Source organism: Lygodium microphyllum, chromosome 5 (genome assembly GCF_053477565.2).
Source record: "Lygodium microphyllum isolate KBCC chromosome 5, Lygodium_microphyllum_v1.1.10, whole genome shotgun sequence".
NCBI classification, from domain to species: domain Eukaryota; kingdom Viridiplantae; phylum Streptophyta; class Polypodiopsida; order Schizaeales; family Lygodiaceae; genus Lygodium; species Lygodium microphyllum.
This window is the reverse complement of record NC_141139.1, coordinates 5,190,311-5,215,614: the sequence shown is the minus strand read 5'-3', so window position 1 is coordinate 5,215,614 and position 25,304 is coordinate 5,190,311. Positions and strand designations below refer to the sequence as shown.

The window sequence follows — 25,304 nt, the reverse complement described above, 5'->3', positions numbered from 1 at the left end:
GATCGATGTTATGTCAGCTTGGCACAATTTGGATGCATCTAAATGCAAGGATCTGGAAGACTATAACAAGAAGTTTTGGGAGGCTTTACTTCCAGTCACTTCTTACAGGGTTGTGCCATTGGCCGAGCAGATAGAGAAATATTGCTGTGGGCTGCCCAAGGAACTCTGGAATTATTGTACAAAGACAAAGGTCACCACTTTGACTCAGTTAATTGAGAATGCCACTACAGGAAATGCACTATTGTTGGGACAGTCAAGTGGTTTTGAGGGCAGCATTAAACAGGACAAATCTGAAAAATTTTCAGCAAAGAAGCCATTTGGTAAACAGGTTTCTCAGATTTCTCAAAGCACAGGTAAATCTTGGCAGTTCAAGAAGAAGCTAGCCAAGTCCTTTAGACAGCAGTCAAAGGACCAGAAGAAACCTTTTGTGCGCAAGTCTCTTGAAGAGAGAAAGGCTTTAATGGCTGAGAGGAAGTGCTTTATCTGTGAGCAGATTGGTCATATTGCGTCTAATTGTCCGGACAAGAATAAAAGATCAGCTGATGATGATAAAGAGGACATGAAAGGAAAGAAGCCCAAACCTTCAGCAGGTTTAGTGCCAGATATGCTGGGAGACAAGCCACACTCGGATGCTAATGAGCTTTGCAGAGCTTGGGGTAAAGTTAGGGATCAACATGTACTCATTTTCTTTGATCCAGGAGCTAAGGCAAACTTTATCTCACCAGAGTTGGCTTCTACTTTGGTCATCAGAGCAGATGAGATGGGCTACACAGCAAAGGCAGGGTTGGCATGTCCTGGCCACTCAGAGTCTGTGACACCCATTCTTGGAAAGCTGCGTCTTCATGTACAGTCTTATGTTGATGCAGAAGAATTTTATATCATGCCACTTGAAGGCTGTGATGTCTTGTTGGGAATGCCATGGATGTTCAGAAAGCATGGTGTGATGGATGCCTTTAACAAGACACTGACTTTGGAACATAGGGGAAAGGCTCATGTGCTTGATGCGAAGCTTAAAGGAGAGTCTGTACCTGTTGTATCGGCTTCTGCCATTACATCTGTAATAAAGAATCATCTTTCTGCGTACTTGATTTTTGCACGTGATGTCAAGGATAATGATGAGTCTAATTTCTCTATGTTAAATAGAGACAGGTCTGCTTTCTTGTCTCAGTTCAGTGATTGTTTTTCTGACTCATTACCATCACAGTTGCCACCAGAGAGGTCTGAGGATCATGCAATAGATTTGGTGCCAGGCAGTAGCCCACCAAATAGACCTCCGTATAGGGTTAGTGCAGCCCAACAGAAAGAGATATTGAGCCAGGTGAATGAGCTGTTGGAAAAAGGGCTAATTCAGCCAAGTTCATCTCCCTTTTGCTCACCAGTGCTCTTAGTGCAAAAGAAGGATGGCTCTTGGCGCATGTGCATAGATTATCGTGCGTTGAACAAGAGTACCATCAAGAACAGGTTCCCCATTCCAAGAATTGACGACATCCTTGACCGTTTGGAAGGAGCGTCAATTTTCAGCAGGATAGATTTGAAGAGTGGATACCATCAGATCAGGATTAAGCAAGAGGATGTGCATAAGACTGCATTTAGCCACGTTTGGTCTCTATGAGTTCTTGGTAATGCCATTTGGACTCACTAATGCTCCTGCTACGTTTAATCGAATGATGGACAGGATTTTTCATCCATACAGGCAGTTTGTTGGTACATTCTTTGATGACATGATTGTCTTTTCAAAGAATGAACAGGAGCATAGAGAACACTTGAAAGCAGTCTTTGATGAGCTTTGCAGTAATAGGTCGCTTATCAATGGCTAGAAGAGTGAGTTCTTCTTGGAAGAAATACAGTTCCTAGGGCACATAGTGTCAAAGGATGGTGTCCGAATGGATCCTGCTAAGGTTGAAGCAATTAGAACATGGCCAGATTTGAAGACTGTCCATGATGTTAGAAGCTTCTTGGGTTTGTGTTCTTACTACAGGAGGTTCATTCGCAATTTTGCAGAGATTGCTTCACCTTTACATGCTTTACAGAAGAAAGGAGTCTCTTTCCAGTGGACACAGAAAGAGATTTCAGCTTTTAATCTTCTTAAAGAAAAGATGACTTCTAGTCCAGTGATCATTCTGCCAACTCTTAGGAAGTCATTTGTTGTCCAATGTGATGCCTGTGGCAATAGCATTGGTGCAGTGCTAATGCAAGATGGCCGGTAGTGGCTTATGAAAGCAGAATCTTGCGAGGGCCAGAGAAGACTATGCAGGTCTATGAGAAAGAATTGCTGGCTGTGATTCATGCGCTTTCTTGTCGGAAACACTACCTACTTGGGGCAGATTTTGTTGTCCAGACAGATCATTAGACATTGCGTTATTTCTTAACTCAGACTAAGCTGTCAGAAAGGCATATGCGTTGGGCAAACTTTTTATCAATGTTCCATTTTCAGATTATGCATATGAAAGGCAAAAAGAATGTTGTGGCTGATGCTTTGTCAAGGAAGCCACAAATTTCAGCTGTGTCAATTCCTTATCATCACGAGCTTGATGATATGAAGGAACAGTATGGTGATGATGAAGATTTTGCAAGGATCTTTGATTAGCTTGTCAATGGACAACATCATGAGCATTATCTTCTCAAGGATGGTTTCATGTTGATGCATGGTAGACTATGTGTGACTATGCCATTGAGACGGAAAGTTATGATAGAGAGTCATTCTCCACCGTATGCAGGGTATCGTGGTATTGATGCAACAGTCAAAGCAGTAGAGACATTCTTTTATTGGCCTACTTTGAGAAGAGACGTGGATGCTTTTGTGCGGCAGTGTTTGATTTGCCAGAAGGTCAAGTTTGACAGGCAAAAAGCACCAGGGCTTTTACAGCCATTGCCTATTCCGGATAAACCATGGGAAAGCATAGCTATGGATTTTATCTTTGATCTTCCACGGACACAGACAGGAAATGATGGGATATGGACTATTATTTGCAGGTTTAGCAAACAGGCTCATTTCATTCCTGTCAGGAAGAAGATAAAACCAGATCAGATGGCACGTTTGTTTATGTGCAATGTCTTCAAGTATCATGGTATGCCACAGTCTATTTTCAGTGTCCGTGATCCACGGATGACAAGTCTATTCTGGAGAGGCATATTTGAGAACATGGGCACAACGCTTAAGTTCTCAGATGGACAGTCAGAAGAGGCAAATTCTACTGTCTTGGATCTGCTTAAGTGCTATGTGTCAGAGCACAAGTCAAAGTGGGAGCAGTATTTGCCTTTGGTCGAGTATGCATACAATAATAGTGTGCATTCGTCAATAGGCAAAGCCCCTTTTGAAATTGTTGAAGGTGGTAAAAAGGTTTCTCCCATTCTGCATACAAAGGATAAGATCTTTCAGGCAGATCAGTATGTGCAAAGTATGGGTGAAATGTATCAGAAAGTTAAGCATGCCCTTGAAAGGACTCAGGCAAAGCAAAAGAAAGCTGTTGATCATCACCGTCGTGAATTGATATTTTCACTTGGTGATTGGGTACTGTTGCAGTTTGAAAAGGCGCGCTTCAAGAAGCGGAAAGGCAAGGAAAGTCTTTTCACTAAGCTTAGTATGCGATACTATGGGCCTTTTTAAGTAACAGAGAAGATTAGTGATGTCAGCTATAGGCTGAAATTGCCTGACAATTGGAAGATTCATAATGCTTTCCATGTAAGTCTTCTTAGACCTTATGTGGGTAATGTGCCAGAACATATGCCAGCTGAGGAATAACCTGAAGTTGAGGAACTTGATGAAATTCTTGTTCCAGAACAGGTACTGGCACATAAGGAAAGGAAAGTGAAAGGCAAAGTTGCTAGAAGGTATTTGGTTAAGTTTAAGAACTATCCAGCTATAGATGCTAAGTGGATGGACGAAGGTGAACTTGCAGAGTCACCTAATGTGTTGGAACTTTACTGTGAAGCATTTCGCTTGCAACCTACCTTGACCCCTTGTATCTCTAAGCTAAAATAGATTGTCAAAGTGACAATTGCTCAAGAAAGAAATTATGTACAGAAACAGATTTTGTACAAGTTAACACTTATTGTGTCCATATGGTTTTCTCAGTGCTAAAGAAGTAAGTATTGCTTGCAAGAATACAGTTTTTACTTCTATTGAATTGAATACATGTTGTAACAATGGTTACTTGATCGGGCATGTATTCTGTGAATTGACTCAGTGGGGATATCATTTTGATGTACCGGCCACTAGATCTCTAGTCAGGGTGATGTGGAGTCATCAAATGAGAGTCTGCCACTATGGGGATATCATTGTGGTGTACCGGCCACTATATCTGGAAACAGTGATGTGGAGTCACATGATGATAGTCTGCGATGTTTCATAGTTAGAACATACATGTGTTAACAGTGTGTTCAGTTCACGATGTTGATTGATAGCATGTATGTGTTGTACATGTGCTGCCAAGTGTAAGTTCACTGGGTTAGCTAGAAGCATGTATGACATTCATGCAAACGAGGACGTTTGCGATTTCGAGAGGGAGGTATGTCACAAGACTGTGACAACTATTATCTTTTTGCTGATTTCCTTATTATTATTTTATTTGGTTTTTCTTTTTGGAAGGATCCCTCTTGAAATCTAAATGCCTGAGTTGCATGGCCAGTATGTGAATCGGACAGGAATGTCTAGTGAGTCAAGATTGGACAGTTATGGCCCAGTACAAGTCTGGAAGAGACTGATGGCACTGTAGATTGACAAGTCTGGAAGAGACTTGTGAAAGTGTATATGGACAAGTGTGTTGAAGAACTAGCCTGGAAGAGACTAGTTCAAAGTGAAGATGGACAAATCTTCAAGAGATTAGTCCATGTGGGGTCATCAGTGGAAATTCACTTTCAGTTGAGCTACATTACAAATTTGGATGTAGCCTTAGTCTGCAAAGATGGTCAGAAGACTAGTGGGATGCAATGGAAGCAACTCCTAAAATTTAGGGAGTTACTATTTTTGGACCTCAGAATCCGTTCACGTCATCTTCTTCATTTTTGCACGAGGATTAATCCTCTGGTTTGTGCCGAGGTTAAATTTCGCACCGAGAATGGAGAATTTTAAACCGGAAGGTTAGAACGGGAAATATCTTACAATGCTGCCACTTGGCACAAATGTGTGCACTTACCTCTTTTAAAGAGGGCTGGCGTGCAGTTCTTGGGCTTAGAAGGGCTCATTTGAGAAGGATAGCCGCAGATGGAGAGCTCTTGAGCGCTTGCCTACCTTGTCCATGATGCACAGAGGCTTGAGCTTGCTTCCTACTCTCTCTCTCTCTCTCTCTCTCTCCCTGACAGTATGGTTATGCTGTAGAATCAAGGGCCTTTCTTCTGATTTAGGTACAGCTGTGTGGAATATGCTGTTTTTGCATGAGGCAAGAGCCTCTTTTCTCCAGGAACAGGAGCAGTTGCTTGCTGCCCACGAGCAGGAATAGGTGAGGGTGGTAACCTCACCAAGCAAGTGTCTGAAACGGCACTAAATCAGTACAGATTTTGGACTGTTCAGAGGGTAATTCAGAGCCCAATTGATGTCAGAATCAAGGGGCACTTGGCACAGATGATGCAGGACAGTGCAGGGAACAATATGAGCTGAGAAGAGGTTTCAGAACAGGTCTGAACCAGTAATTACAGTGGGCTGAACAGTACAGGGAACAATATGAGTTGAAAACAGGTTTCAGAACAGGTCTGAACCAGTAATTACAGCAGACTGAAATGGTCAATTTTGCACTCCAACCAGAAGGTTCAGACTTGGGCAAAGTTTCCCCTCTTGGTTAACTTGTTTTGGGCCAGTAATTGTATTGTTATGCTGGCAAATTTCACCCAGAATAGGTGAAAGACAGCCCATTGTACTTTCTCACTTTAAAAATAAAGAAATACCGCAAGGGGCGCCTGGCTTAGGGGCCAATAGGGTGTCTGTGTGGCAACAGGAGCATTCTAGCTTCCTGTATTTCTTCTTGATTCTGTGTCTTTAAGTTCAGGTAAAGTGGGCGACTGTGAATTGGGTGAAAACATTTATATATTTTGGTTGTACACTACCGCCCTTCCCAGTGAACAGGCCGGTTACAATGTCCTCCGCATTTGGGGTGTGGGCAACAAGCTGAAATACCTGAAATCTGCAAAAACGAGATTGTTTTCTAAATGGAGAGTGATCAGCAACAATCGTTCTGCTGTAAACAGCTGCAAACTGCGGGTGGAAGGCTGAAAACAGGCGCCAGATTGTAGATAACAGTAAGGGACAGCTGAGACTGCGATGTCCTCCGCGAAAGGGGTGTGGGCAGTAAGCTAAAAACACCTGAAACTTGCAAAAACGAGATTTTGATGCAGCGGAAGAAGAGAAGTGGATGCCGAATCCACCACCGGTCTTTGCCTTCACTGGAGTGGAGGATCTTTGCCACTGTTTGAGCAGAAGCGGCTCTGATACCATGTCAAAAGATGACGTACCAACGAGATAGTAGGGTTTGCGGGGAGGAACACGGAATGAACTCGGCAAACATGGAGAAGAGAAGAGAAGAGAGAAGAAACTCTGATGAATGGAATGATGAAGATCTGAATCATGTAGTGAATGTGATACAAGGGAACAAGGGTGCCATAGCACAAGGAAGATGATGAAGACAGCCATGAACCACAAACCACAATGTCCTCCTGAAGGGGTGTGAGGGTAGTGGAGAGGCTAGAGAGAAGAGGTGACGGACTGAATGAATCAGCCGTGAGGAATGAATGAGAGAGTTGCCTATAAATAGGCACAGTCAGTCTAGGATGGCGCCCCTTTTTGGGGCTGCAAACCCTAAACACAAAACGCAGAAACGCAAAAAACGCAAATTGCGAGTGAAGGGTTTCTTAACAACCCCTTGTTATATTTCTTAAGATTATTGAGACCTTCACCAAGTGCATACAAAAGAACATGTTACTGCTTTAAGACTTAAAATTTTAGCCACTAGCAATCCATAATCTTCGTCTTGGGTACTCCTTTGAGATTGCATGATGTTCTCTATGTGCCCGATATCAAAAAGAATCTTATTTCCATTTCAGCCATTTCAACTTCAAGATGTGTATAATTTTTTATGGCCCCCGATGTGCAATATATGATTTCTTCTTCCATTGTCTTGATGGACACCCTCACTAAAGGCCTCTATCACTTATGATCAACAACTTGCTGAAAATCCTATTGATAGTGCCTTATTAACAAAGGAATCTTTTCATGATACACATCTATGGTTGTTTACTTGGTAAGATGCATTGATTTTCCTTTCCTAAGGATTCTCATGTTCATTTGCCAACTATTTTGCATCTCCTTCATAGTGATGTTTGTGGTCCTATACGGACCAAATCCATTGGTGGATTTCTATATTTTGTCACATTCATTGATGACAAATACCGATTCACTTGCGTAGGGTTGAAATCCAAGTTTGAAGTCATTTTTTTGCTTCAAGACTTTTATTACCATGGTGAAAAACGAAAGTGGCTTTCGCATTCGGACCCTTCGCATTGACCCGGGGGGGGGGTAGATATATTTTCAAATAGCTTTCAGAGTATCTTGTATCTCGAGATATTCATCATCAATACACTGTTGCTTACTTCCCACAACAAAATGAAGTAGCGGAAGGAAATAATAGGTCACTCATGGAGATGGAGATGCATGGTGAAGAGTAAGAGTTTGTCTAATTCTTTTTGGTTCGATGCTATTCTATGTGCCTCTTATGTTTTGAATAGGTGTTCCACAAGAGCTTTACGCACCATGACTTCTTACAAGGCATGGACTGGCTCCAAGCCTTTTCTCTCCCATATAAAGACTCTCAGATCATTGGCATATGCTCATGTGCGTTCTTAAAAAAGGCATAAGTTGGACGATAAGGCTGTTTGCTACATATTTATTGGATCTATTGCTGAAAGTAAAAGGTACCTTTTGTATAAATCCTCTACAAGCAAGGTCATTGTTAGCAGAGATGTTATCTTTGCTGAAAATGCTCCTCACCCCTTGTTGGATTGTAAAAACTAGTCTATTATTGATGCATTAGACATCTTTGACAGTCTATTGCTACTTTTCCATAATGGTCCCATGGCTGATACTTCTTCTCAGCCCTCATTTCCACCACCTATAGACCCATTACAACAGTCTATTTAGCTTGATTTATAGCCCTGAAAGCACCATGATACCTTGTTCGAAGAGCAGCCCCCTATTCTTGATCAGTTGGAGCATACAAGGGCTGAAATTCAGTAGCCTTAAAGAGTCCCTTGCTGGTTGCTAGACACTCTTTTAGGTAGTAAGTAGCCTCTTCCTTTGGCTACTTGCACACGAGCCTTTGCTCATAAAGAACAAGGTAATCTTTTTGCATATGCATTGGTGGCTACAATATGCAATGAAGAATCTCTTTGTTATAAAGATGCTTTTCCAGATGATCTTTGGATGGAAGCAGTGAAGGTAGAGATTGATTCCATCCATCAGAATGACACTTGGGAGCTATGTGACTTGTCTCACAGCAAGTGTGCAATAGGTACCAATCGGTTTATAAAATTAAAAGATAGACAGATGGTTCTATTGACAAGTACAAAGCCCGCCTTGTTGCCAAGGGTTATACCCACCTGCAAGGAATTGACTTTGAGGAGACTTTTTTCCCTATCTCTTGCATAACTACCATTAGGAGTATTATTGCCCTTGCTGCCCACTTTCATTGGGAGGTGCATCAATTGGACATCAAGATGGCATTTCTCCATGGATATCTCATTGAAGAGGTATATGTTTCTCAGCCTCTAGGATTTGCAGCTAAAGGCTTTGAGCATAAAGTCTGTCATCTCAAGAAGGCTTTGTATGGTTTAAAGCATGCTCCATGGGCTTGGTATGCCCGCATACTTTCTCATCTATTACATTTTGGATTTCAGCCCTATCGAGGCTACTCTTTACATCCAACATCAAGGATTTGATTTTATTATTCTTGTGCTTTATGTTGATGACATGCTTTTTGCGTGGACCAATGCTGGTTAAATTGCAGCATTTAAGGCTGATTTATAGCAAACATTTGCCATGACAAATCTTGGTCTACTTCACTATTATTTGGGTATCCAATTTGCCACCATTGAGGGGGGCATCATTATGACACAATTCTAGTATATTGGACAGCTTCTTCAGCACTTCAAATTTGAGGATTGGAAGCGCGTGTCTACTCCCTTGGAGCTTGGTTTCAAATTCACTTCTGATTATGGTAGCGGATCCTTTGATATTACTTTATATCGGTAAGCTGTTGGATGCTTGAATTATCTATGTCACATGAGGCCCGGTCTTTAGGTTGTTATCTCCTAACTGAGCAAATTTATGCACAGCCGTTTGGCACTTCATTGGTTGGTAGTGAAGCATATCTTTTAGTTTCTTAAAGGTACCCAAGATCTTGGCCTTTTCTATAAGGCTAATTCTTCACTCTCTTTGCATGGATATTTTGACAGTGATTGGACTGGATATTCAAATTCTCGTGTCTCTCATAGTGGCAGTTGCTTCTTCTTGGATACATCTCTTGTTTCTTGGTTCAGCAAGAAACAAACTATAGTTGCTACTTCGAGTTGTGAAGCTAAGTACAGAGCAATGTTCATAGCCACAGTGGAGTGTGTTTGGCTCTATAAGTTACTTGCAGATCTTCATGTGCACTAGATAGTTCTGACACTTGGCTTCACTAACAACCAGAGTGCTTTGGCCATTGTGTGGAACCCAATGGCATAGCTGTTTGGCACTTCATTGGTTGGTAGTGAAGCATGTCTTTTAGTATCTTAAAGATACCCAAGATCTTGGTCTTTTCTATAAGGCTAATTCTTCACTCTCTTTGCATGGATATTTTGACAGTGATTGGATTGGATATTCAGATTCTCATGTCTCTCATAGTGGCAGTTGCTTCTTCTTGGGATACATCTCTTGTTTCTTGGTTCAGCAAGAAATAAACTACAGTTGCTACTTTGAGTTGTGAAGCTAAGTACAGAGCAACGTTCATAGCCAGAGTGGAGTGTGTTTGGCTCCGTAAGTTACTTGTAGATCTTCATGTGCACCAGACAGTTGTGACACTTGTCTTCACCGACAACCAGAGTGCTTTGGCCATTGTGTGGAACCCAATGTTTCATGTCCACACAAAGCATATAGAAGTTCATTACCGCTATGTTCGTGAGTGGATGTTAGTTGGAGAAATAGAGTTGTCTTATATATGCATTGAAGACAACTTGGGAGATCTTTTTACGAAGGCTCTTCCTCAACCAAAGATCTAGGCTTTTTGGCAAGCCTTGAACTTGATTCCATTTGTTCCATGATCTGTCATACTCTGTACCGTCATAGGTTGCTATATCCACTTGGATGAACTTGTGCAACCATGACCTTATATTTCTTTTTATTTTCTAGGATTTTGTTATTATTCCCAGATCAATTCGCTCATCTCATGGAGGGGGGGTTTGTAGGATATCTCGTGGCCTACACGTTGATGCCCTTTGATCCATAATCCAAGCTCCCTAGGCATTTAAACTATTATTAAATGTGGTTGTTGCCTCTAGTGTCCTAGGCACTAAGTGACACTAGGGTTAGGGTTTATTTTAGGGTTTCCTATGATGGTTAAGCCGTTAGGATTTTTCTTTATGATAATCCGACACTTTGTGCCTCATTAGCACATAAGTGTGGCATTATTTAGTGTGATCGCCTTGAGCGTTGTGCAATGTGCTCTTTCTCACTGATGAATACACTGCTTCTTATTTGTGATTGAGTATCATTGTGCATCGATTAATTATTTCATTCTGATTCATTTTTCATTAAATTAATCGTACAATTGCTCCATCATAGGCCAACAGTGAACATTACCACAAGAATGAATGTTTTTAGATAGGGAGATGGGATCTAGCAGAGATGATGCCTCTCTATCTGAAAAATTTACAAAGTGTTGGGGAAATGCAATACCTGATCTTGGACAAGGCACGCAGCATGGGCAGCAAGCTGAGAATGTGGGAATTGGACGAGAGGTGGGTCCTTCTAGGCCTCTTGAAGCTGATGACCAGCAAGAAGAAGAGGAATTCAATGGCCAATTTAAAGATCAGCTGAGGATAGCAGCTGAAATGTTTGTGCAATTGGCAAAAGATCTTCGTTTGATGGGCTTTTTGAACCTGTTAAAGTGGGCAGCAAAAGCAACAAGAGGAAACAGTCTTCTAGAGCTTTAGGATAGTGCGATGTACCATCATGATGGCACGCAACATGCGCAACAAGCTGAGAATGTGGGAATTGGATGAGAGATGGATCCTTCTAGGCCTCCTTAAGCTGGTGACCAGCAAGAGGAAGAGGAATTCAATGACCAATTTAAAGATCAGTTGAGGATAGTAGCTGAAATGTTTGTGCAATTGGCAAAAGATATTTGATTCATGGGCTTTTTGAACTGGGTAAAACAGGCAGCAAAAGCAACAAGAGGAAATAGTCTTCTAGAGCTTCAAGATAGTGCGATGTACCATCATGATGTTCCAAATGTGAGTAATGAGCATAAGCAAATGATGCTAGTGGAGCAATCGATGCATATGTAAGGCCAACCTGGAAGTGCCAATCCAATGCTTTTTGGATAGCAAGGCATGCATGTCAATGTGGGTAATTTGGGGTACTTTGAAGGTGGTTTCATCTTTCAAGCAATGGCTGGTAATGCTTCAGCCATGGGATGTAAGGACCAAATTTATTTGGTATGCAGCCACCTATGCATGGTATGCAAGGCCCAATGTATTTGGGTATGGCAAGTGGAATGAAAAACCCAATGCATTTGCTAATCCCAATGTGTTTGGAACTCATGGTACTAATGCCAATCATGAAAATGCTTTACATAGTGCTAGGCATGAGGAAAAATGCAGCTAGAAATGCCTAGAATGTATGGCAAAATGTATCTTGCTATGCAAACTGTTATTCATAGTCACATTGCACTAGTTCAAAGTATGCAAACATGTTTCGTAATGCATCTAGTGCTCCTAGCATGTTAGCTCCACATGAGGGCCTAGTCAACTAGATGTGATGTTTCATGTTGGTTAAGTTAGAATTGCAGCAATGTGAAAGTTTCAAGGATTTGTTTGATCCAAAAGGAATAATGCCTTGGAACTTAGTGCAGCCTTTGTGGCCAGTGTAATTAGAGGTAAAGTTTGCATGTGCTTGTTGGTGAAGTTTTAGTATTGTTTTTGTGAGAGTGTCCAAGGGAAAGGAAAGTGAACATGGAGAGAAGAGAGAAGGAGAATGAAGGTGAGAGAAGGAACAGTGTGACTGCAATGGTTGAAGGATACAAGGTTGCAACAATCAGCCCCAACACGCAGCTCTATACATTAGTATGGGTGTTAGATGATAGCAAGGGGATGAGAGGATGAGGATAGTTGGACTTATTACGAAGGATTTGTGAGAATGCACAACGAAAGAAGGAATATGAACACAGACAAAAAAATATAGGAAGATTGCAAGAAAAGAAAGAAATTTGCACTGAACAAGGAAAGAGTGATGAATATAGGAGGAGGATTGATCAGTCCCTACAGGCAGCCCACAGCGTCAGTGAGGGCATTGGATCAGGCTAAATGATGATGGCAACATTAGAGATGGAGGAAGATAACGGAGTTGGAGTGTACATTTGTCAAGGAAGGAGAAAGATGAATGAATGAATGATCTACCAATTGAGTGGGAAAGGCTATAAATAGCCAAATATCCCCAAATCTAGCTGACCTGAAATCTGGGGCCAAAATATGGCCAACCAACGTGTAATGCTAGTAAAATGCGAGAAAATCTTTAACAAATCTCGGAAAGGGTGGACAATGTCCAGTAGGTGAGACAAATTGCTGTATGCAGGGAAAACACATATAAAATCATGACTGAAGGAGAAAATGCACTGAAAGGCAATAATCTGAGTGCTCTAGAATGAGCTACCTCCTTCGTCAAAACAAGTGACAGACAGGTTAGAGCTCTTAAAGTCCTCGTCTGATTCAGACTAAGGCTCACAGGTAGGAGATGACAAGGCATGACAAACATGACTTCTAACACCCCCTCTTAGATCCTGGATGTGGCACAAGGCCAAGGAAGAAACCGATCTTGGGGTGGCAAGAGGAATATCAATGTCGATGAAGTCTATTGATGTAGACTACAGATAAAGAAGCTCCTCACGATCTTGGGAAATCCCCTCTGAAAAATTGGAGACTAGGGAATCCACAGCCGTATCACCAAGATTGTCCCCCTCTAAAAGGTATGGGGGTACGAGGGAACCATCGGAGGAGAGGGTGGGGGATGGGAAGGAACTTGTGGAATAGATGGTGCATAAGCGGAAATGGGTATAGCAATAGACAATTGCCTTGGAGGACCCTATATAAGAGAAGGGGGATGGAGCATGTAAAGCCCACTCTACTACCAACGTGTCGCGATAACAACCCTCGTAGAAGAATCCTCAATAGAAACGGCTTGCTTGGTGAAGATAATCCGGGTACCAAGCCTAGTAAGGCCATAAACTAAGAGGAGTGGAAAGACCAAGTCTGGAACATAAAGGGCTTGTGAAAGGAGGCGCGAAGCGTGGTTGGGAAATAAAGGCAAAGTACCAACACTACAAGTAGGCACTGATGCAATGTTACCAACAATGATTGAACCCTCAGAAGGGCATAGATCCTACAACAAATTACCTCGTGGAGTCATATGACTAGAAGCTTCACTATCAACCAGCCAAGGCCTCTCTGAAGACGAGCCAACCATTGAAGAAGGCCCCTTTAGGTCAACAATATGAAGGAACATTGGCTCATGGGTAACCGTTGGAGTAGAGGTAGAAGGTTGGGATGCCAAGATTCACAGGTAGGAGATGACCATACAAGACACATGACTACCAACAATTTCACCTATTGATAGATACAAATGGATCAAAGAGAGAGAGTTGGCAGAATATTCTCAGTTGTTGTAGCTTTATCTTGATGCTTTTTGGTTAGAGCCAACTTGGATCGGGACTCAGTTAGGCTCAACAGAGCTTTAGATGGTGTAGAGCATTGCCGAATGCACAAGAGGGAGGTGGCACTTCCACTCCTTTAGTGATGGACAAGTCTAGTATATAGATTCAACATGCATCCAGGATACTATTTGCTAAGAGATTGTTTGCTATGAGATCACTATTCAGTATACTAGTCATTATAGTTGGTATGCTGAAGGGTATGGTTTTCATAGCAGGTTTGAAATTGTATAGTTTCATCAGACTATGATCATCAAAGATTGGTTATCAGTTGCTGGTTTTTAATGTATGTGTTGTCAATGACAGACAACACCTCAACTTCATAGTGAGTGAACATGACAAACGAGAGAGATTGTGTATCACAATTCGACACTTGATTGATTACTAGTGAGGTACTAGGTACAAAGAACAAAGTACAACCCTTAGACTTTAGGGTTGTGTAAGTGACTTAAAGTGCATTCACACATAGATGCGTGTAATGTGCGGTAAGTGATCAAAATGTGTAACATAAATACACAGATGAAAAATAATGTGAGTGGGGGAAAAAACCTCTCTCATGGAGAGTAAAAAGTTTCCTAGTGTCCCATGTGCGGATCATTGGCACTCTTGTGTGAGCGTAGGCATGAGTAAAACCCAACAAACCCCCCTGGAGTGATAAGTGATCAGCATACAAGGATCATCCACCAAAGAAAATCAAATTTAAAGCTTTGTGAAATGCTTCAAATTTGTTGCGAGGAAGAGCTTTGGTGAAGATGTCTGCCACATTGTTGTTGGTAAGACAATAGACAAGGTTGATATCCCCTACATGTAGCCTCTCTGACAAAGTGATAATGTATCTCAATGTGTTTCGTACATGCATGAAACACTGGGTTCTATGCCAATGCAATGGCACTACGACTATTAGTAAACAAAGAAGTAGGCTTCGTGGCAAATACATCAAGATCACCCAACAAACGTCTCAACCATACACATTCAACTATAGTAGTGAAAGTTGCCTTGTACTCAGCTTCACAAGACGATGGGGCAACAGTGGATTGTTTCTTGCTAAGCCAAGAGATGCAAGAAGAGCCAAGAAAGAAACAAATGCCACTAGTAGAGTGATGTGAATCAAAATCTCGAGCCATATCGGAATCACTGTAAGCATGTAATTGTAGTGGCCCCCCCTTAACATAAAGCAATCCAAGTGTCCTAGTGTCATGCAAGTAATGGAAAACATGCTTCATAGCTTGCCACTATGACATGCGTGGGCTGTACATATATCTGCTTAAGGCTGAAACTACAAACTGAATATCTGGCCTTCTGTTGCATAAATAAATAAGGCATCCAACTATTGTAGCATATATATGAATGCCAAATATATCAGTCATAAGCAAAGGCAGCTTAAGTCTAGTCTCCATCGGTGTGCTTACTGTTACTGGCTTGCAATCCTAGAAACCAAATCTCTCAAAGAGTTTGCCAATATATTTGGACTGTGATAATCCAATGCCTCTAGTATCATGAATAAACTGAATGCCCAAATAGTAATGCAAAGGCCCCAAATCTGACATATCAAAAGTTTGCTGCAAATTTTTGTTAAATACTGAAATTTGACCAGCATGTGGCCCTGTGAACAGAAGATCATCCATATAAAGACAAATGACCAGCAAGGATCCCCCCTCTTTGTATACGTAAAGAGTAGACTCTGATGGGCTGTTAATGAATCCTTGGTTGAGTAAGAAGGCTTCAATTTTGGCATACCAAGCTCGTGGAGCTTGTTTCAAACCATACAAAGCCTTCTTCAGCTTGCATACCAAGTGCTCAGATCCTTTAATTGCAAAACCCATGGGCTGCTGAATATACACTCTTTCTTGAAGTTCCCCATGTAAAAATGCAGTTTTAATGTCAAGTTGGTGCACAATCCAACCATAATGGGCAGCCAACGCAACCATACACCTGATAGTGGTTATATGGGATGTAGGAGCAAATGTCGCCTCATAATCAATACCTTTCTTTTGCGCATAGCCTTTTGCCACAAGCCTGGCCTTGTACTTATCAATGGATCCATCCACTTTTCGTTTTAGCTTATAGACCCATTTAGTACCAATGGCTTTCTTTCCAATAGGCAATGTAACTAAATCCCATGTTTGATTCTTCATGATAGAATCATATTCAGCTTGCATTGTTGCCATCCAATGCACACTCTGTTGTGCATCCTCAAAGGAATCAGGCTCATCATCATCAAGTGTGTTTGTTGCCATATCAAACTCCATAGTATTAGCATGATCATGCAAACATGTTTGTCTTCGAGTACGACCAATAAGAGGAGCATCCAAATGACTGTCTTATAGAGTCTGCAAGTACCATCTAGGTATATATCTAGCCTCCTGATTATATACATACTCTTGATGAACCTAATATTCAACATCTTGTTGAATATTTAGATCAGCCATAGGCTGAATTTCTGCATAATTTAATGGAGTAGCCGGCGGAATCTTTTGTTTATTTAATGAAGCTCCAGTTGTATCATCAAAAGATATAAGTAGCAACCCTTCAAACACATCTTTTGCAATCTGATATGTGTCATAACCAACTAGATGTAATTTTGATTTTTCATCAAAAATCACATCTCTATTGACAAAAAATTTCTTGGAAACAGGATCGTACAATTTGTATCCTTTGTGTTCACTACTATACCCCACAAATATGCCCTTGACAGCCTTATTGTCCAACTTTTTTCTTAGTACTTTGGGAACATGAGCATATGCAAGACACCCAAAAGTTGGAAAGTAACCAACTGAAGGTTTACGGTTGTTCCAAGCCTCAAAAGGTGTTATGTTTTTCAATGCCTTAGTAGGGCACCTATTCAAAACGTGACAAGCACACATAACTGCTTCCATTCAAAATCCATGTGGCAACTTTTTAGCTTGTGGCAACTTTTTAGCTTTCAGTATACATCTAGCCATCTCCATGAGTGACCGATTTTTTCTTTCTACAACCCCATTTTGCTGTGGATTATATGCAGTAGTATATTGATGTGCAATATCTTTTTGCTTCAAAAAATTATTCAATAAAAGAAAGACATATATTCCCCCCCTCAGTCCGAATGGAGAGTCTTAATCTGAGAGCCAAATTGATTTGCCACAAGTTCCGTAAAAGCAAAAAATGCATCATACACTTTTGAATTTTTAACCAATGAATAAACCCAAGAAATACGTGTAAAGTCATCAATGAAGGTGATGAAGTAACATCCACCCAATGACTTTGTTTGCATGGGCTAAATCATGTCCCACTTGACCACTATTGCCTAAATGTGACTGCCCAATGCAATAAGAGTGCTTAGCAGCACTAAAAATACAAAAGCCCCAAAATTTAACCGTCCAATGTGCATAGTTTCAGTCACATGTGCCAATGTTTGCCAAAGATACAAAAGCCCCAAATTTGCTGACCCAAGTGCCTGCAAATTTTTGTAATTTGTGCACTAAAGCACTTGCTGATCTAGAAATTGGCCTTTTCATGCAAAAGCCCTTTGCTTTGGCTCTAATATTCTGAATAAAATAATATAATATACTTGTGGTAGCTGAAGATGTGGTAGTCTGGGATTGTTCAGCAGATTTATAGGCGATGACTGCAGAGCCGGAAGGATGCTGACGTGGCACTCGACTGCAAATTGCAGAGACCACGCAGGAATGGCAGGGTGTAGTTGGTGGAACAGCTTGCAGAGTTGTCGCATACAGGGCGGGTGGAGCTGGCAGGTGGAACTGCTGGCGGTGCCAGGCACAGGGCGGTGGTTGACTGCAAAGTGGCAACAGTTGACTGTAGGGTGGTGGCAGTTGAGATAGGGCAGCTGACAAGTCGCAAACCAGCTCTGATACCAACTGTTGGCGATGACAGACAACAGCTCAGCTTCAGAGTGAGGGAACACGACAGACGAGAGAGAGTTTGTCACAATTCGACACTTGATTGATTACTAGTGAGGTACTAGGTACAAAGTACAAAGTACAACCCTTAGACTTTAGGGTTGTCTAAGTGACTTAAAGTGCAGTCACACACAGATATGTGTAATGTGCATTAAGTGACCAAAATGTGTAACATAAATACAGAGATGAAAAATAATGTGATTGGGGGAAAAACCTCTCTTATGGAGAGTAAAAAGTGCCCTATCACTAATACTCGTGTGAGTGTAGGCATGAAAAAAATCCAAAAATATGATCATTAGTTTTGAGTGGTATACAGCTGGTTTTATGGACAGCAATGTGTCTTTTAACGCCATTGATAGTTCAGCCATGGTTGATGCTCAGTCTATGCTTTACTATGGTGGTTTGGTCAAAACACTTTTGGTTAGAGTTTATAGAGTTGTCCCAAGTGTTTTTAACACCTAGTTAGAGTTCCTTTTTAGTCAGTTATGACTTAGTTATGTGGGTTGGAAATTTCACTGAGGTGGGCAATAGCATAGGAGAATAGCAACGACTGATGTTCTTTGATTATGATACCTTTGCTTTTTCCAATTTAGTATCTATTTGGTTTTGTAACATTGCAGGTGCAATTGGGAATGATTGCAAGGATTTCAAGGGGGAGGTATGTCACAAGGACATGAAATTTTGATGTTTCGCTTAGCATTTGGTTAAGTATTACTTGCATGTGATGTGCAAGCTAGTAATTCCACAATAATGGGCCAAGAACCCTAAGTAGTTAGTGGGTGCTAAAGGTAAAAGTTGGAATACCTTGTACTTATAGGTACTAGATGGTACTTGGTGATAGATTTTGGTGTAGATCAATTTATTAGCCATTAATGTTAGTGGTGGCATTAAGAACTAGGCATTTATTTTTTAATCAATGCCAGTTTAGCGGCTAATAAATGCTCAAGAATACTTGGATGACAAATTGGCATGGGCCAATTTAATTGTTGGCTAGTAAAATTAGTTTTGAGCAACAATTAATAATTCAATTAATTTTCAAGATTGATATTTTGGAAATGAATATAAAATGGTTGAAAATTGTGAAAAAATCTAATTAGAAGGCTGTCAAGTGGCAAAACATGCTACCACTTGTCAAAACTTTCCCATGCAAGTGAAGGAAAGGCTGTTAGAGGCTAGTGGAGAGTCATTCTAGCCATTCAATGGATTGTGGAGATTGATAGAGGAGAGAGTGGTGTTAAGCAAGTACTAGCAAGTTTTGGCCATTTCCAGCTAGCCAGGAAGTTTCCTAGTGTAGCCAACAACTCCAACAAAGAAGACAATAGTTGACGATTCCATGTGAGGCTGGGTGACACCCATTTGAGGCCTCTAGGCTGTTGGGAAATAGCATTTAATCTTGTTTCATAGCAAACAATATCTGGTCCTTATACTTTCTTGTGACAGAAATCAAGAAATTTTCTCTCATAAGCTTTCTCTCCTCTATAAGAAATCCCTTAGCAAATCTCAGCCTTTTTCAAGCCCTGTTAAATAGCAACTATGTTTTTTGCTATTGTAAACCCTAATTTACAGTAGAAATTAGGATTTAGCAATCACCGCAGGTCTCATGCTAGGAAATTGAAGGCATATTACTTGGAATTAGCAGGTGGAGTTCAAGGAGTTGCTAGAGACTTCAAGGACCAACCAATCCAATTGAATTTGGAGCTAGATTTGATCATCCAAAGGTCAATTAGAACAGAAAGATACTCGTGGTCATTGCCTTCACCATCCGACACTTGCGTTGCCTTGGTAGCTCCTCCCAATCCTCCATGATGCAGCCTCTGTCCTTCTATGTTCTTTGCCCTATGCATGTAGCCCAACAACACAAGAAGAAGATGAAGAGGAAAGTAGTAGCTAAAAAAGAAGAAAAAGGAGGAGGACAAGATGCTCGGGCCCCAAAATCCACCTCATCATCAAACCTGTACACACTTCTACAACTTACTTGTTTGGCATGCATTAGATGCACGCCTAAGGATGTAGAGTTGCCCTACCACGTGATGACTTGAATTAGTCATATCATTTGCTCCTTGTGTGCCTAACTTCTTGCCATGAGTTTTTAATCGAGATTTCTCAATTTTCTTTTTCAAAAATTTGGGCTTTTCACATTGGCACCTACCTCCATCAAATTGTCTTGGTAAAATGTTCCCAAAGGATCCAATCTGCACACAAGGCACAACACAAGTCATATCCATAAATTAAAGGGAATCCAACGTGCACACGAGACATGACACAAGCCATATCCACAAATAATAGGGATTGGACATCATACTCACCTCCCAGCTATGGAGCCAAACGGGCCTACCTATGAGCCTAGGAGCTAGCCACACTCCAAGTCACAACCACAACCCAATGGTTGGCATCCCATACCACCACTCCACACTATCTTGTGTACAGATGTATCGGCCAATGGGCCAGGAGTCCAAGAGTAGTAATCACATGATGAATGTGCACAATAGGGCCTTGAGTCGTTTAAATAGGACTTGGCTGCCTTAAACCCAAAGTGCCCTTAGTGCATTCGCACTAGGTCACCTCATAACCATTGTGACAAATGCTACTAGTGCTGATTCAGATGTCGAAGGATGTAAAATTGGAGGGCCTCACCTTTGACATCAAGTGAAAGATGACACAGAAAGTGTCTTGCGCTTGGTGATGCTGTCGCAAGTGGCGGATATGGATTCATGATTTTCTTAATAGCATTGAGGGGAGATTTTAATCCCATAAAAAATCTTAAAATTTTAAAAAATATTTAAAAGTGAAAAAATATAATTAAAAAGTTAGTTAAAAACTCTGGTGATTGGAATTAGACATTGGCCATGCGCATGTATGTGCTAAGGCCTATCCCTCACTTAATAATTGTGTGGGGTCCACTACTTGGATTTTAATCCAAAATGAGTTGTATTTCTTTTTAATTATTTATCCATGTGATTCACAAAGGAATTATATTTCAGGGGGTTTGTAATCACTTTACACGACTTTTGAGTTAAGCATGAAAGCTATACCCACATATTCGACCTCTAGTCATGTGCATAGTGCCTTTGACCCATGCTGGCTTTTGATTAGCCTTTGAACCATATCCTCCTTTGGCTCCTTGAGCTTCTTAGTAGACCATGTCATGACCTAGCTCATGTTGCATCTCTCTCACTTATGGATCTCCTCTTGAGAATCATTGTATGGGATTAGACATTGCCTCTCCAAGTTTACCTTCCCATTTTCTTTCCTCTATGTTTCGTGACATGGGTTCAACCACCCATGACTTGAAGGGAATTGTTAGGTATTTGCCTTGTGTGTGAAGACACTTTACATGTGTATGTTTGCCTATATCCGTGTCAAAGGTGTGAACACATTTTACACCTCCCAACATTAAATAGGGGTCAAAAGGTTAGGTACACAATGTAGCCCATATAATCAGGCCCTAGTTGCTGTACTTTCACCATCAGTTATTATTATCAGTTCATTCTTACAGTTAGTGTACTTGCAAGCTCTCTCTTTCTCTCACACACACACACCCCTCCATGGAGTTCCATCTGCTAGACATTGGTCATCTTCTCAAGCTCTGTACCCAACACCATTATCTGATGCTGTGGCTGCTTTGATGGGAGCTTTCAGCTATGAAAAGAGGGTGGAGGTGTGGCTTATCCTTTTATGGGCGAGAGGAGGTGTTGAGCCCCTAATATTACGGTTTGCACTCAATCATAATTATGGTGCATTAACCTCTAATTTAGTCTCCTAAATACAGTCCCCCAAAGCAATTAATGCAAAATTACCAAAAAGAAATGGTGTACATTTAACAGCAAGGGGAGGCTTTTTATATTTACTAGTAGGGCAATTGCACCTCAAGTCCTTTGTAAGTAGGAATCTTGTGTTTGTGCATCCTTAATCTCCTACATTTCAGCCAGCTACTTCCAGCACTCTCACCTTCCACTGCTGTCCACATTCCTTCCTGGAGAGGATCTCAGTTGCTGAAGCCTTCATGAGTGCTGCCCCTGCCGTCATGTGGTCTTTGCAGTGTAGCCTCCTGCAGGCTGTGTACTGCCTGACAACATGTTCCAGCACTCCAACTGCTGCATTTACTCCAGTCCCAGGCTGCCCAGCATCCTTGACACCTTCCTCAGCTGCTGCCTTCCAGATCAGGTCAGCGTTTCATTGCTGCTGGTTGTTATTGAGCTGCTGTACCTGCATTTCGTGCCTGACATTTGGAGGTCATTTGGCTGCTGATGTCATCACACACATATTCAGCATCTGTGTTTTCAGCCTGGACAGCAGTCTACATGTTGTCGTACACTACATCTTTGTTAATGTTTGCCATACTTTTACAAATTACAGTATGTAGTTATATTATGTGCATGTGCTTGTGCGTGCACGAGAGAGAGAGAGAGAGAGAGAGAGAGAGAGAGAGAGAGAGAGAGCCTGTATTCACTTGAATAATTGAATTTGAATTTTACATAGAGTTGCTGATGAGGTGATGAATGTCAGACCATGACAGACCTTTGAATGAGCAGGGACGCTCAGCTTCAGCAAGCCTTGCCAGCAAGCTGCGGCTGTTGGGCTGGTTGCCTGATCTTATTCTTTGCAGGTTAGTTAATAGGGCACTTGCTTAAAATTTAATCTGTGCGCTTTTCCTATCTATATGTTGTAGACTAAAATTGCTATAATTGGTGGTACAGTGACTCAATCAGGACACGGGAGACGCTTGAAATCATGGAGGAGCATATACCTGAATTGGCAGATGTGGAAGTTCATTTTTTGGGGAGTTTTTATTCTGTAGCTGCTATGGATGGCCAAACTGCACAGCATTTGCAGGAGACCGTGTGCAAATATGCAAGAGATGACATTCTTACTGTTATGTAAGATTAGCCAGTTTAGCTCATATTCATGCATTGGTCTCTTTGTGTGTGTGTGTGTGTGTCACTGCTCTACTATCTTGCTACACATCTTTACATGCAGCTGGTTTGCTGATGCTGGTGTAAGATGTCTCCTATTTTAGCTGCTTATGGTCAATTCACTATGCCTGATTGACATGTACCTGGGAATCTACCTAGGTGTATGGGGCATAATCGGGGTTGGGAAGAGGCAGCTAGCATATTTTCCGGACTGTCTGTGGAGCTTAAGACTGCCAATGCTGCTTTGCTCGAAACACAAGGCCATTCATGGCAAGAGGTATGCTGTTGTTAATGTCATCTATCTAGCTCCATTGAAAAGGTTCAAGTGATAATGTTGCTGTCCTAGATCTATAAAAGATGGGTCTCCTATACCATGGGGATAGGATTAATAGAAGCTATGATGTCTGGTTTGTGCTTTCTGACCCTTGAATTTCAAAATAAGGTCAAAGTACCTGTTGTTGTCTCCTTTGACTTGTTTTTATAGGCATCGGGTCATGATATCTTGAAAGGTCTATGTTTGGTGTGATCTTTATCCCGTGTTTTGTATGCTTCTAGGTTGTTATCTGCATTGCTATATGATTCCTTGGCATACATTTACTTTTAAAGAGGCAATGCCAATGGGTGGGCTCAACACCTGTATAGGTTACCTAGTGTGACTGGTAATGAGTGAGGTAGGCATCTTATTCGTTTACATTGTACAGTGCTTCTAGATCGTAGGCAGTCTGGTGTGACTCATAAGGGACTACTTGGTGGTGGCTGTGGAATATCTCTTATTGGTGTGTGTGTCTGCTTGGTCATGAAAAAGTTGGCTCTGGCTGAGCCTGCTGGGTTGACCTCAGACACACTGATGAGCTGTGTTTTCAGGATCACTTCTCTGAAAGAAAGGAAAAATTATCAAGATGGTTTGGCTGTGTGGTTTTTCCTTTGGCAAAGATTTGAATGTCTGGTGTCTTTTAGCTCATGGAAGGATGCATTGATTTGGCTTGTGCCTGTATAACGAGTCAGTTTGTGCAGGCCAGCTCATCATGTTCTTGCCTCCAGTTTGGTAAACGAGAGTTTATTGGCCTGTTCTCCCTCTGGTTCAATATGGAACCTGGGCTGCGTAAATGCACAAACGTTTGAATGTCAGAGCTCATTTCATGAGAGAGAGAGAGAGAGAGAGAGAGAGAGAGAGAGAGAGAGATGAAGTGATATATTCTGGATTGTTGGCAGGCATTCAGCTCGTCAGGTATTGGTGGGTGGAAATTATCAAGCATTGTAAAGCCTGATGAGTTCGAGGAGCCTTAAAGGTTTTGGGTTTCAACTACCGCGGAAATCGCTGTGAAATTTGTTGAACTTGGAAGTGAAATAAGTGCTTAAGTATATTTTATGCGGGAAAAAGTGCAGCTTGCTCGCGCAGGCACCCAAGATAGAAAATTCAGTGGTAGGAATTCCGATGGTGAACATATAAGCGGAGCTTTGTGTGCAGGAAGTCTTTGTACAAGCCCCTTTATTTTGAATCTTGCAAAACGAAGAGCAAAATGATTTATCATGCATGCACGGCCGTGGGGGCAGGATCTGAACCTCAAGGGCAAGAGCAGTTCACCTCCCTCAATCCTAGTTTATGATCCTCTTTTCTACTTTTCGAAGCACCTGTAAGTTCAATTGGACAGCAGTTCTGCATCTATGCATAAACACATCTTTAGAAATGCGTACTTTAGAAGGATCTTGGCTCCATTCGTCATCAATTACCGTCTCCAAAGTTGCTTAAATGTGGATTATTTGATGTGCCTTTCAGTTCAAAAGTTGTAAAAATTACCATAGCAAAGTAAGAGGAGGTACAAATTGTTAGAATTCTCTCTTATCTATATGGATTACCATGTCAGTAGATTATACTGCTTTTTCCCTAGAGTAAAGGTTATACCATGCCAGTATATTAGGCCTCTTTTTTTCCTATAGTAAAGGTTATACATGAGGGTTTTCAGACTTAGATAGGACTCTTTAGTAACAATGCCAATCAAGAACACATTGTTGAAGCACTTTGAGGCATTCAATAAAGTGATTAATGTGGAGGCAGCACATCATTAGAGATGGTTTTCTTGATTCAATGGAGTGATTAAACTGGAGGCAGCACATCAGTAGAGATGGATCTCTGAGGCACATCATTAGAGATGGTCCTCTTGATTCAATAAAGTGATTAATTTGGAGGCAACACATAATTAGAGATGGTTCTTCTGATTTGATAAAGTGATTAATTTGGAGGCATGACATTCATTAGGGATGGTTCTTCTGATTTGGTAAAGTGATTAATTTGGCGGCATGACATTGTCAAGTGTGCATGTCAACTAATTATAGCACGTCCATTATATATCCCTTGATGGGGCATATTGTAAAACAAGAAATGCATTTATGCACCTTAAAGAGAGTTATATTAGTACGATGGCAATGTCACAAGAAGAGTCATTGGAGTATTTTTTTTAAAAAATTAGCGTGCAAACATAGGAAGAGGTTTTAACTAGCATCCATGATGAGATTGAGATATGGATATGAGAATCCCTATAGTCCACTTT

The 25,304-nt window shown here is 41.3% G+C and overlaps 2 protein-coding genes across 2 annotated transcripts in view; both read left to right on the top strand.

Moving 5' to 3' along the window:
- The window catches only part of LOC148035469 (Phosphoglycerate mutase family protein), a 31,160-nt gene extending 6,572 nt beyond the window's left edge, over positions 1–24,588 (top strand). The window contains exons 2-5 of the mRNA XM_087677423.1: positions 22,349–22,448; positions 22,540–22,719; positions 22,915–23,032; positions 23,968–24,588. Coding sequence (XP_087533549.1) covers positions 22,349–22,448; positions 22,540–22,719; positions 22,915–23,032; positions 23,968–24,042 — 473 coding nt within the window. The 3' untranslated portion in view covers positions 24,043–24,588. The remainder of the gene's footprint in view (positions 1–22,348; positions 22,449–22,539; positions 22,720–22,914; positions 23,033–23,967) is intronic.
- On the top strand, positions 545–11,175 carry LOC148035470 (uncharacterized). Its single transcript, XM_087678787.1, has 4 exons — positions 545–1,509; positions 1,694–1,791; positions 3,330–3,554; positions 10,844–11,175. The coding sequence occupies exons 1-4, from the start codon at positions 560–562 to the stop codon at positions 11,173–11,175; spliced, it is 1,605 nt and encodes a 534-aa protein (XP_087534913.1). The 5' UTR covers positions 545–559.
- Positions 24,589–25,304: the final 716 nt, after the last annotated feature.